Raw genomic sequence first — 14,666 nt, forward strand, 5'->3', positions numbered from 1 at the left:
GCACCCATCCCTCGGAAATTCAACAAGATCGGGTCATAACAATTACTAATTGTTAATGTCGGCTCTTTTCATTCATCAGGGCATGTTCATCAGCCGTGTGCCTACAATGAACATCAATGAAGGCCGTATGGTTGTTCCAGTCATTTTAAGTAGCTTCGATGGCATCACTTTGGTTTTAATTCACAGGGTCACCAGCTGTTTGTTTGTTCTTGGTTAGCCGTGTTCCGATAAAAGGCAATGAGGTCACATCATGTGGTAGGTCAGGAGTCCTGATGATTTTAACCACAGGCAATTTGAAACAAGTTTTCGTCATGAACGGTGCTTTCGGCCAACATAACGTGGTCGACTATTTTTGGCTCATCATGTAATTAAATAATACCACGACCGCGACTTTCTGTTGGATCGTCATCTCAAATGTCGATGATGCTTTTTTTTTTTTTTTTTTCCCACTGTGGATGCAGTGTTGATTAAAATAGGTTAAACCAAATAGTTCTATAAAAATGATTTTATACCTATCCATTGTATACGCAGCACTGTCTCAAATTCTAAAAGAAAAGTCCACCAGTTAGGAGCACTCTGGAACCCTGTCAACTGTTAGTCATTAGCTTTGCATAATGGCTGAACTCAACCTGTCCCTTGCGTACCCTCTATTCTTTGTAATTATGTCCCATTTAAATTACATTTAGTAGTTTTATAATACCAAGCTCATCAAATTGAGAATGGAAACCTGCACCCAATTTCTCACTGGCCCACATTTTGTCGCTCCGTGATAAGGGCCAAACTACTTAGCAACGAAAATGTGGGCCACATTGTTCTTGACTGTTCACTGCACGTGTCAGTGGAAGTGCACGGGAAGTGCAAAAGACGCTTGAACGTAGATTCTGTCCAGATGCGCTTGATATCCAACATTGGCTGTCCTGAAGATCTGTTCAGTTGTTTGCCGTGTCTGTGTCATTCATTGGACAACGTTGCGATTACCATATGTTAGCTAAATGAGACTGATGAAATTGGGCATAGCCTTTGAAACAGGGTTTAGATCGGAGTGAGGGGGGGGCACATTTTTGACGGGTCACTAAAACCTTTTTCATAATGAGCTAATTTATGGATGAACACTCCTTATTCATTTTACAGTATAACTATCACGTTTTGCATGGTGGTAGGTGGAGGACCCCAAAAAAGCAGGGAGACAGGGAGGAGCAAGGTGGCTGACCAAGATGTATTTAACAAAATGTAAAACAGGAATACACTGGAGAAACTAACTCAAAAACTCACTCAAATCAAGTCCAGAAAAAAAAAAAACACAAGAAATCAAAGTAGCAAATCCTAAGGCAGAAAACAAAACATGACTCGCACAGAAACACACACACAACAGCAACAATGATCCGACACCGACTGGTGGGGCAGGGAGTCCTTTTAACACAACACGAACTAATGACACAATGACCAACAGGTGTGCCACTGCAGGAGGAGCCCTACAGTGCCACCTGTTGGTCACAAACAGAACCACCCTATCAATAACTCTATGAACTAAGTGTAGGACTGAGCCCTGCCACGAATAGCAGAAGAGCACGAGTTGAAACCACACCGAAGGTTATTTTAACATGACGTATAATTAACCCTTTCAGGGACAGCGGTTACTGCAGTGGAGACCTTATCCTGTTATCAGGTTATAGGGTGCATTAAAGGGTTAATCGAATAAAGCTGTAAACATACCCCATACTATAATCCCCAAACACTTTCATATAATTTCCACTCATCAACATGAGCCTGAAAAATAAATGGCTTCCAGATCATTTGATTTTGCTTCTTGAGAGCCACTCAGCAGAGCACAAACATAAGGGGCGACAATTTCGTCACTTCCATGAACAGTCCAGGCTAAACTTAGCTCCTCCCCGATACAGTCAGAGATGTAACACTTCAACACACTTCCTGGTCACCGATTTACACTTTGCCGTTAAGCCAAGGCTTTGGCGCATCTTATAGTAGCTTGGCGTCTTCCATCAAAAGCATAATAAAAGAAAAATAGGTGAGTTTTTCAGTGAATAGCTGAGGGTAGGTTCTGCCAGAAAAAAAAACGCAAATCGATAGGGGTTCACTCTACTACTATTTTACATCATTTTTACCTGGTTATAGAATTTGAATGAAGTCACTGTTTCTATTAGTGAGCAAAAAAAAGTACTATGGTAACATTTTTAAATGTCATTCAAGTGTAAAAAAAAATAAGCCGCTGTTCTTCATCTAACCTGAAAGAAAAGCAGTTTTATTGTCTCTGATTCGTGTTACGAGGTGTACTCAGAAGGTAAAACGAGCGTGTGAAATGTCCAAGTTGAAGTGTCAAAAGAAATTAACCACGATAGAGGTTTAAAATTACTGCAACAGTACCTTAACTATTACTCTGTCTTCTCACATGGCATGGTGAGGCTGCACAGTCTTTTGGAGCAAGCGTGAAAAAACAAACAAAAAAAAAACAGACAAGTAAGAGTTAATTCTTTGATTCTCGTGATTTATGCCGAAGTCTCGCTTGACACAGTTGATTCCACTGTTTTTAATGTAAAGCTAACTCATTTTGTTTTATCTAATATACATAATTTATCTGAGCTATACAATGATCCAATTTCTATTTCATTGCTGAATCCTCCACTACCAGACGTTGAAGCCTTGCCACTGGCAGCAGATTCTTGCAGACTTACGAGTGAACGCTGTCTTGGTGGCGAACCAACAAACTCCTTCATGTGCAATCATTTTCATCCACCGCAGACATAAATTCTCAAATACTGGATGAAATTCTGCAAAGGTATTTTGAAACCCAGCGAATATTTCTTGCGATCCAACAAAAATAAAGGGCCTTGAAGGATCACCATTGTGAGGTCCCCCCACCTGAAAAGTCCAAAATAAAACCAACCAAATGATCGTAGCTCTCAATATCCTTTGCATTGTTTTGCAAATACTGAAAACAGCCAATGTGGTGTTAGTGCAGTATCACATTTGTGGACGTAGGATGCATCACACGGTTGTAATCTTTTCCAAAGAGATTTCTCCGGACCACCCTCACTTCTGGAAAAAAAAAAAAAAGTCCCGATGATCCACAAATGAATAGCTCCTAATACTTCAGGAATGTTCAGCTATTGGCAAATCGACAAGTAAGAAGAGTCTCGATCTGTTGATATTTGTGGCAAATTCGAAAGGTGTTTTAAATGTTTGGTAGCGAAAAGTCAAAACGGCCAAGCTGATAGGAGGACGGAGATTTTACTCTTGATTGAAGATTTTCTTACAAACCTATTCACGTTATGTAGCACACAGCTGTGTCCCAGACACCTCAGAACTTGGCAGTTACAGGTCAAAGCCTGCAAGGATGTCTGAGAGGAAAGAAATGAGAAAAAGAGAGCGCAGTCAAGAGTCTCAGCCATCGCTTCCGAACAGCTCTCACAGGGTGTGCTTGTGGCAAGCCAAAGCATGTGGACAAGCCTTGGCTGGTGGCCTGAGTCCACGTGGCACATGCGGAGTCTTGACTGCACCATCCGCAGGCAACCAGAAAAAGTAGAATCGCATCGACAGAGCAGACTGTTCTCAACAACACCAACCATGGTTAGGTGACTCAGCCAAACTGGAACAGAAACTTAATGACGCTGAGCCAAAGGCAAAATGCTGCACTCTACAGACTGTTTTTCCTAGTGGTCCCAATATGTTGAAACCAAGCAATTAATGTTCGAGCCCTAACATCATGAAGAGACCCGAATAACGCAAACCGTGCGATAGAAAGTCTGAATGTCGACGGATTTGGAATTGCACAGTAATTTATGGGGAGCCCGACCAAACAGTTGTGCTTGCGTTTGAAACAACGGTAAAAGTAGATTTCATTGAGGAAAACTACAGTAGACTACTTTGTTTTGTTGTCTGGTGTGCTATTTTTTCATTTTTTCCAATTTCTCTTCCAACGGCAATATTATAAATCTTACAAATAACACAAATCATGTGTGGTTCATCCTAACTTGTCTAGCAAGCGCGGCAAAGTAGATGAGCCCTCATTCGGTTTCCTGGTTGTGCCGCTTGAGTGGCCACTTGTTGAAAGGCAAATATAAAAGCTAAATGTGGAGAGAAATGTGTTTTCTACATTTATAACCCAAGTCATTTTCACATTTTTAAACTTTGGTATGTATCATAAATGTGTGTTTTTCCGAGTCCTTCTGGTTTAAGACAATGTTACGCTAACTGAGGGTCGCGGACTTGCTGGTGCCCATCCCAGGTGACTTGGGGCAGTCGGCATGGTACATCCTGAACTGGTTGCCAGCCAATCGCAGGGCACACAAAGACAAATAACTAATGTCACAACCACAACTAGGGACATCATTTTATTAAATATATCACGAAACATCCACTTAATAACGATGTTAAAGGTTTTCTTTTTAGTTTAAAATGGCTTGTTGCCAAAAGGTACAATCCTGGTGGGTTTAATGCGCATTTTGGCACTGTGGATTGAAAATTCAATTCTGTGCCTTACCGCCACTTGCAGGACTATGTAACAGCAGTGACCACAATTTGGGCTTGTTTTTGGAAAAAGCCTATTTTTCTTAAAACAAAACAATACAAAAAAAGTCCCCTTGGCATAATTATCACCATTTGTGGTTTTGTTTTGTGTTGTGCAACGGTACATCATCTCGCCACTGCATCTGTTTGCCTTGGTGTCCCAGTGACACCCGTGTGGAACATGTTGCACTCAAAAAAATTGATCACGAGTGTCTAATGTGCTTGCCTAATCTCCTGAAACGCGTTCAAGTAGCACACTGACCCTGTTTATTCGTTCATGCTTCATAACGGTTGGCAAGCCGTCTGCTCCCTCAAACGGCGGTGAAGTAAAATGAGCTTCGCGGTAACGTGCGTACATATTCTCTGGAGGTGTCACATCCAGCATGACTGATCGCGTTCAATTTATACTGACATCCATTTTGCAGTGGACGGCTATTTGGAGTCTCTAAAATTTGCTTCTTCCAATCGGGCAATTTAAATCAACTTATGGGGCTCAGCAGCCCAAACCCCAAATCATTCGTCTGATGTTTCTTCAATAGTTTGACACACTTGTGTTGAAAAATATAATTGTGTTTGACATGTTTTTCATCCTTCCCAAAAGTCTTGTGACCCAGATAGTGTTGGTGGTGGGAATGCCGGAGAGGCATGTCAAGAAGCTTCTTCAAGAAGAACAAATGCCGTGACGTCTACTAACAATCTCTGGAGTTTGTTAAGGTCAAGATTTGATATTCGCGCCAACAAGTGACTCATAACTACATTTAGCTGGAACAACTGCACGGACCAATCTATTCAGATTTACCAGCGCCTTGACAATGAAATGTAAACATGCGTTTATTATTTCTTACAAAGCAAAGCAACAAACAGGCTTCAGACCGGAGAGACATTTAAAACCAATCCCCGTGTCAATATCCAAACCAGAGACAAATGTAAGGAAAATAACATGTGTCCGTAAGTTGTGGACCACCATGTGCTGCCAGAGCCGCCTCAGTGCATCCTGACAAGTTCGTGGAACGTGACTGCGGGGATTAAAGACATTTTCTTGAAAGACATTCCATCATTTTGGAGTTCTGATGGGGTAGTACAGAGGTTTGTCCTAATACTTCTTCCAAAAAGTCCCACAAGTATTCAATTAGGTCACAGTCTGGAGATTGTTCCTGATCACGTCCGAGCGCACACCATCCTGTGACCCCTCGGTTCTGCATGACGGCATCTGTGTGTCATATTGTCCCAGTTACTTGCTCTTTCTGTGTAGTCTTCGAACCAGCTCGTAATACAACACAAATGTGCATCTTGTTTTTATGTTACCGACGGGGTTACGACGACTACTACGACCATTAGCACTTGATCAAATCATAAATATTTATGTGTTGATAAAATACTACTCGTTTGGAGTCGTGTATAGCAAATCTGCAATAAAAATGCGCCCACATTTTTATTGAGGATAAGTGTGATCAAAAAAAAAAAAAAAAAAAATAGGTGGACAAATGGGTCGCTATTGTGAATTCACTCGACTGCTTCTATTTACTTGATATTTTGTTTACGTCACAGGTGTCAAACTCAAGGCCCATGGGCCAGATCTGGCCCGCCACATCATTTGATGTGGCCCGAGAAAGCAAATCAAACATGTCGACTTATATGATGCTTGATAAAATCTATACCAAAATGTCAAATTATCGTATGTAATATATACACGAGTGTTTTCTTGTTACCCAAACCCTCATTACAGGAACTTAAACGATAGTTGACCAAATCATTATTCTTGACTTCTTCGAATGGTTTCACAGTCATAACGGCCCTCCAAGGGAACCAGCAACTATAACGTGGCCCGCGACAAAAATGAGTTTGACACCCCTGGTTTACGTCATACAAAGTGTCTTAATTGTGCTCGTGAGAAATCTGAGGTGGAATTAGCAGTTTTTGTTGATTGACTCGTTTTTTTTTTCATCTCATGGTTGCACAAAATAAAATTATCTGTAGTAGGTAGATGTAAGCAGATGTATAGTCCACTTAAATAATTTATCAGGCAGAGGATTTTATTTTGTGACAATACAAAGTGAAATTAAGTTGTTTTTTTTTTTGTCTTAATTTCGTTTTGTAGTTGCACAAAATAAAATGATTAACTTATTTTAATTTATTTTATTTCGAAACAAGCATTTAGTGGTGTGAGAATTGTGGTAAAAACAGACTTGAATTTAGATTCCCCCCCCAACCCCCTGCTTGGAACACTATATTTTCATCACAGGGGTCTGACCTGCATGTGGTGCTGGATTTTGTAGTCTTGATGAACAAGGGAGCTGCAGTAAAGACCACTTTAAATAAGCCTTAAATAGAAGCTGTCATTAGTTCCACCAAGAGAGATGAGGAGATGAGAGATACTGTAAGTCCGGGGTTCAGTATATTATATTTTTACATTTACTTTTAAGTTGTACTGGTAAGGATGCCCCTCCCACCACTACCTCATATGGTATATGAATTATACTGTATTGAGTCTTGTAGTCTTTATTCAGAGCAATGATTCTAAATCCACTGTTCAGGCTAAACTTAACTCGGAGCATAATACCATAGTGGAAACAATACACCAAATGTTAACGTTCACAGTTGCTCAAAGTTTGGTAGTCTTTAATGAATGATTATTGAGCTGTATGCGACTACTGATTGAGTTGTTGACGTTTTACGCAACGTCCATACATTTTAATTTCATGTGTGTGCACCACAAAATTGGAGAATTCATCAAATTGCACTGGACTGGCACTCCAAAAACAACCCTGCGGGTTGACAGCTTCCTCTTTGCCTGACCCTATCATTTTTTACCCAGTCATTGCTTTTATAGGATATATATTTAGAGAGGTCCAAACAATCATTCACCCACAAGTCATTTGCTGACTAGCCTCCATTTCTAAATGGACCCGTGACAAATTGAGCGATCAACGAAATCTTTGTCCTATATTTCAGTATTACCGGATTAACCTGGGCATCAGTAACCAAAATCATTTCATCAAGAGCTTTTGGAATAGTTGGGGTTGATAGATCATTCGAATAATTTAGCCAAATTGCAAATGGAAATTGTTATGTTTTTGATTTGTTAGATTTATTGTTATTTGTTGTAATGCATTTTTTTGTAATAGTGGGTCAAAAAGAGATGTAAAATATTTTTTTCAATTAATCTTCAGGACACTACTCCATTGTTTGTCCCACATGGAATGAATCCACTCTACGAGGTTTCGTTCCAATTCCTTGCTAACATTCTCCTCCAGTGAGGAGTGCTTTCTTCTTGTCAGCAGACATCAGATTATTCTTTAGTTTACTCCCCCCTACCAACTCCTTATTCTTTTTGGGTCAATGTTGAAATGTTTAACAGCTTGAATTCTTTTCACTGCATACAGCTGTAAGCTCCCCAAAACTCCCTCTCAGCAACAATTTCCAATAACCGTATTGCTTTGGTCTCGAGTGACGTTCAAACCTTTGATGCTTCTTCTCATGCCAAATTCTTATGGATTTGGGAGGTGTTTTGGAAATATTCTTTAAAAAATATATATTATTATTACCACCCGCACAAATGACATGTCTAATCCGAAGAGATTTATTTATTTTTTTGTTCCATTTCCAAAACCCACAAACTCCGATAAATGCAAATTCATGCTAAAAGTGTGGTTGTCCACATAGTCAGTTCAATCCACCAAAAAGCAACTAATCAATCTTTCTTTTCCCATTATTTATTCCAAAATGCAAACGATACTTGCGACCAATGTTGCTCCCAAATATTCTCCTCTTTACGCTCTATTCAGTTCACATTATACTCTCAAAAGGCATACTGCACACCCTTCTGCTCACCTCTTTCTGTAAGGTGCCGTTTCCCCCAAATTTTATATACTTCTCCATGGGTTGCAGAGAATGGAAGTCCATGTTAGTGTCACGTTGCGTGGTGGTGGTGGGACCCCAAAAAGCAGGCAGGAGGAAGGAGCAGGGTGTACTTGAAAAAGCGTAATGATAAAACACAGAAAACTAAATCTAAACAAACAAAGTCCAAACAACAAAACGAATCCAAAGTATCAAACAAAACCATGACTGAAGCTCAGAAAACTAGAACAGAACCATGACAGAAACAAACATGACAGGACAAGCAAACAATGACCTGACACGGAATGGCCGTGCCGGGAGTCCTTTTAAACAGCTAATTACCGAACGACCAACAGGTGTGCAGCTGCAGGGAGAGCCCTACAGTGCCACCTGTTGGTCACAAACAGAATCATGACAGTTTGTGACAAAAGTTTGACGGCCTCACGCAGTTAAAAACGGAAGTTTCCACCGTTGTGGGAGTGAACACAGCCGTCTTGCTCCCTGCTCAATCAAAGAGGCTCAATCAAAGAAGCATAAAGGACTCACTGGAGTCAGTGCAATAGATCAGTGTGTACAAAGTATGTTTATAAGGAACTGCAAGAAAGTCTCTGTTTGCAGATGATATAAAATTGGCCATTGCGAAGTGGTACGGGGATGCTTTTAAAAATAAGATGATAATAGTAATAATAATAATAATAATAATGCATTCAATGAATTGATTTCTACAATGATTCTGAGGGTTCCATGCACGCTGATGTTAAATTTATGAATGAAATACAGTACAATGACATCAACCACCACATATTAGCGTAGCGCAGAATTTCTCTGCCCGCGCGTTTATCAAATCTACCAAATTAACTTTTACACCACCTCCGCCAACAATTTAATCATGTTTGAATCTGGTGTAGTTCAATTTCGGTCACCAAATTGTCAGGTGCGCTGGGAGTGTGAAAAAGGATGCGCCCTCAAGTCTGTCAGAACGCTTAGCGAGGCGTAGCTCGGCCTGCCAAATACCCCAAAAATGGTAAATAAGACTTGCCTCGACACGAAAATGAAGTTGCGCGAAGTGCATGTGTGTGTATGAAAATAGGACCCTATTAGTGTCCTCTCAGCCATTTCCACAGCATGCCTTAGTCAGTCCAGAGCACACGTGTAGTTTATGTGAGGTTACGGCCATGGTATGCTTCTCGTGTGAGTACCTGATGTGATTCTTTGCTGAGCAGCGGCCGAGCCACAGCAATGCGCATCTCTCAAGTCTTGAAGCAATTTCAATCTTTCAACTCAAATTAATGATGATGAACTGCTACATGGATGGACTCCCAAATGTGAGAGCCATCAGCAGGGAGTGCGATTCTAGGACAGTGCCCAAATACGTCCATATGCTCGTCGACTCCCTTGGCTCTGAGTGACAATCGCTCGTGTGTCTGTTGTCTATCAGGAACGTGCCTCGGACATTGACCTGCGGCATGATGGGGACCCTCAGCCAGGAGAAAAGGTCCTGCAGGACATCAAGGAGAGGAGGACGCAGGAGAAGCAGCTCCTGGAGATCCAACGGCAGCTGGACCTTCTGGGCCAGGACCAGGAGATGACAGTGAGTTGGCAGCCGCCATGTTTTCTCACACACTCACAACACAAAAATGCACTTTATCAACACACCACCTGTGTTTCTCATTAGAACACCCTTCTTTGTTTATCTCATGCACATACATGACAAATTATAACAAGCACAAAGTTCATATCCAGTGAGGATGATGATAAACAGCGCAGCATTTGTGTCACTGCAAGCCCACTGCTTCCTTGATCTCTTTTTTTATCCTTTTGCAGCAAACTCAAGATTCATTACATTTTTTACGATTGTGACCAAACACTGTAGTTCCAGACAGCACCACGGGAACGCTTTCAAAACAAAAGGAGAAAAACTGTTAGGACAACAAACAATGTTCCCGGAAGATGAGGCCATATTTGGCTTTGTTGGTCTTCGAGAACAAATCCCCCTTTTTCGTCCACGAGTGGCATTTGACCTCCATAAAGCATCCCCTGAGTAGCCTGCAATCTGCCCCTCCAAAAAAAGCAATTTTTTTTGGATAATCAAACACATGCTTTCATTCTGGCATGATGGACGAATGACTAATATGAACATAAAAGTTGAAAAGGGTAATAAAAACGGTGACCTAGCAATCACAGCTTTACTTCAAACGAGACGTTATGACATGCAACCAAAACCTAACCCAAGGCTTTATTGAGGTTTTTTGTTTCCACCCAGCAGTCAGTTAACTGCTCCTGTCTTCAGAAGGTTGGTGTCACTTTCCCGTGGACCACCACTCAAGGTCGTCCCACTTAGCGCATCAAGGTTCATCTATTTGTGAAGATTTATTTCTCTTTATGCCTATTTTCCTCCCAAATTGTTTCGATCTATAAAGTTGATTGGGTAATAGTCATGACTCAAATTTATTATGTTGTAATGTGTGAAAGCTATCCTGCAAGTTTTCTTGCATGTGTGATGATGTAATTTCATCACTATGTCACTTTTACTACATTTATTATGAATTATATCGCACATGTTGTCCTATAAAAATAGTTAGACGAGCACCATCTAACAGATCCAGTGCAGAAGCGATGAAAAAAATGCGCAGATGGACAAATGGCCTTGTCATACCACATGAGCTTTTTGTCATTCACGACGGCCGTGTTGTCAAGACTAACAGATAAATATCGTTCTGTGTCTCGGACCGGGCGAGTTGTCACACTGCAACACTACAAGTCCATACAGCCATAGTTACGAATAGGTAAGTGCTCCTTTTGAGCCGCGACGATGCTAAGCTAATGTCTATGTCGTACCTTGCTTCAATGGGACAGCCGCCGTAGCTCACATGCCCGCCACGTATCTCCATGCATTGCCTTTGATCGGAAAGTCGCCCCTGCCAAGATGGCCGCCACATAGGCACGAATCTACCGTATGTCAATGACACGTACAGGTCTTTTTGTCAGTTTATTTCGCCACAGCACCGGTTTTTGGTGCTGTGGACATTTGTGACTAAATCTGGAAGTTCCAGACTTTGACAGCAGTTTCGCAAAGTGCTATTTGGAGTAGACTGGACACATCAACATAACATGCCTCATAGATGGTCACGCTACTATGAAGAGTATTTGTGCTAGTCTGCTTCAGCCTCACTGTTCAAGCAGTTGCAACAATCATGTGACACGTCGGATACAAGTTGGAACAATTACTAAAGCATCCGACTGCATTATTGAAGGGCAGAATGACAAAAAAATACAAACAGCCCATATGAGTCACTCAAAGGCTATGTGTTATGGAGATAATTGGTTCAAGTTAAATTAACCAGTGGAGGCTTTGCGTGTTCCATTCATCTGCAGTCTGGACCGGGACGGGCGAACATTTCCTAGTTAGGAGGGAGTCTCAGAGTCTCCACAAGTTATTAATCACACCCCAAAAAACAATCAAGTGGATTTGTTGCCTGTAGCCTTTTTGAAAAACAGGGTCACACAGTTGGCAACACGGAGTCGCCCTGACTACATCACAATTCCAAGTACTGTCCCTGGACGTCCTGGTAAGAAAAGCCATAAATAGCATTTGAATGAGACAGAACCACACCCACCAAACCGAGTATTTTCAACCACATTTAACAACTGGATGATGGGCGTGCTATAATTCTTCACCCTTTGTAAATTTTACCCAAAGAATCTGAGAGCTTTATAAAAAACACTTGCAAACTGTTTCAAATCGTGGAAAAAAAAAAGTCTCCTTTGAACATCCCGTGCACGTTGTAATAGAAGTAACAATTGTTCGTCAACCAAACAGCTAAAATCAGCGACTGTAAGTCATATCCTGACGAAAACTCTCGAAGCTTTTTGCACTTGAGTACATTAACACCCACGGCTATCAAATTCACCATTCTTTTAATTGTTTTGATCATTTTGGTTTTAAAGCAGGGTCACTGATGGTGTAGCGGTTACACTCATCTGACTTGTGTGCGGGCAGCCTGGGATCGGTTCCCACTCAGTGACGGTGTGGATGTGGGCGTGAATGGATGTTTGTCTCTAAATGTGCCCTGCGACTGAGTGCGTGTTATCTGCCTTCCGCCCGGAGTTAACTGGAATAGCTTTAACAATTAATCCAGTCGTGGGTTTTATTAGTCTGCAACATCCGTTTTAGATAAGAGTCATGTGTCTTTATATATACACACACGTCTGTTGGCGCCATACTGACTCTTTAAGTAGAACCCTGCTGTATGACAGCATCGACTTACGGCAAGGCTGCCCTGTAATGAACAGCAAGTGAACTCAGCAGCTGGCCTCTCGGGTTGTAAACAATCTACATTTGATGACTTGTTTTTAACATCAGCGATAAATGTTGATATGAAAAATGTTTGACCTACATTGACTTGGATTTAGTCCCAGTTACAAGATGCATCAATGCTTAACGTGGAGGTCCGTGACTCCTCACCGATTTTGTGCTCGGGGAGAGCGGCCGCATGACGGAAGAAGCTCTTAGTACCGTATGCATCTTCAGCCACAGTCTTGCAGTCACCAGCCAATATTTGTGACCATAAGTGAGTGCTGAAATGTAAATTGACTGACACCCTAAACTCTGATGGTATGGCTGTGCCCCTTTTGGATTGGAGGGAGGAAACCGTATTCTGACATTCAAGTATTTCAATCCATCCATTGCCATAGCATTTGTCCTCATTATGAACTCGGTTTGTTGGAGCCGATCCCACTTCACGTTGTGCGAGAGGCCGTTGGCAGGACAGGGGGCTTCCAACGGCCAAACCTCAACACTGACCACGAGGTCACAATGTTACCTGAAATCATTCTAACAAAAATACAAAAATATTGAGACAAACGTCTTCATTCACATTGTCTTGATGAATCTCATCCGTATGCGGAAGCAGGAAGTAGTTGGTATTGACCCATACGTCACATCACAAGTTGCATTGAAAATTCAAGGATTTTAAGTATCGCCTGATGGTCCGAAAATTACAATACAGTATTTACATTGAAACAAAAACATTAGTGGAGCTGGTTTTGCACATTATTGGATTTGAAGTTGATCAAACATGAGCATAGTTGATTTATTTCCTTTCTAGGAAAGCCGCATGCATAATTTGGCGTTTCTTAGACTGTTGTCACTGATAAAATATTCCTCTGGAAAATGTAGTCAACCCCCCCACCAAAAAAAGCAAACAATTCCAGAAAGAGGAGAATTCCAAGGAGTTTCCAAGGAATGACCTTACGAGGTTAGCTTCCCTGCAAACTCATCTGGCTGTGCTCCTAGATCAACTGGAAAAAGGAAGAACAATCCCGCTATTTACAGTAAAATGGGACATTTTCCAAGAGGGTTTTGCTCATAATTAGCCCAACATCATTAATCATACTGCCATGGTTTGCACTGATTTTCTGTTGTCAACCAAAATCACGGGGCTTTGCTTCCATAATTCAGACAGTACAGTGCATATGACACAGCTGTATTTAGATACGAACCAACAAGTCAAAATATTCGGGAAAGCAACGCAATCTAAAGAGATTCTATACAAGAGATGGATGTGAAAATCTGCCTCGATGTAGATCATTGCAGTTTTGATCAGCAATTTCAGAGATGACAGTACATGAATACTACAGAACAATTTGCACTCTTCACTGTATCTGTTCTGTTACAAAATTTTTTTTTTTTTTTTTTTGGGGTTTTTTTTTTTTTTTTTGGTGGCATTGAAGTGAAAAAGATGGACCACATGTGGGAAGAAGAAGGGGGGCAAGAAGAAGAGCCAGAGAAGGAATCATCTCCAAAGATAATTCATTTTCAAAGAACAAAAAGACAATTGATCAAAAGTACCAAATTAACAAAAGTCATAAAAACAAATTTCAAAGTCATAAACCACAACATAGCAGGGGAACATAGCAGACCAAAAATGTGACAATTGACAAGAATGGAAGCAAAAACAACAAACACAGACTGTAGCTAGAGGGCTAAATACTAAACTGACGAGACAGCTGGGGGGACATCTGGACAAGGCATGAGTTGCTGAGGAAGCGTTTTGGTTGACACAAGGGACCAGGCTAACAACAGGTGGACCCATGGGACGCAAGAAAACAACACATTCCCTGAAACAAAAGTAATTATAATCGAGGCAACAAAAACACGGCCAATAACATGTTCAAATGGTGGCATGCGCTGTCATAGTTGCTTTGCTTCTTAGTTATTAAATCAGTCATCCAATTAGCATGTCGATTTTCAGAGGTGAAATATTGCGTGACCATCCATCTGTTTTCTGATCCGCTTATCCCCA

The 14,666-nt window shown here is 41.1% G+C and overlaps 1 protein-coding gene across 1 annotated transcript in view; it reads left to right on the forward strand.

Moving 5' to 3' along the window:
- Positions 1-14,666, forward strand: part of fsip1 (fibrous sheath interacting protein 1) — a 31,985-nt gene that overhangs the window by 11,378 nt on the left and 5,941 nt on the right. The window contains exon 8 of the mRNA XM_019870182.1: positions 9,800-9,952. Within this exon, the coding sequence (XP_019725741.1) occupies positions 9,800-9,952 (153 nt within the window). The remainder of the gene's footprint in view (positions 1-9,799; positions 9,953-14,666) is intronic.

This window comes from Hippocampus comes, unplaced genomic scaffold, assembly GCF_001891065.2.
Source record: "Hippocampus comes isolate QL1 unplaced genomic scaffold, H_comes_QL1_v1.1 scaffold43, whole genome shotgun sequence".
Classification (NCBI taxonomy): Eukaryota; Metazoa; Chordata; class Actinopteri; order Syngnathiformes; family Syngnathidae; genus Hippocampus; species Hippocampus comes.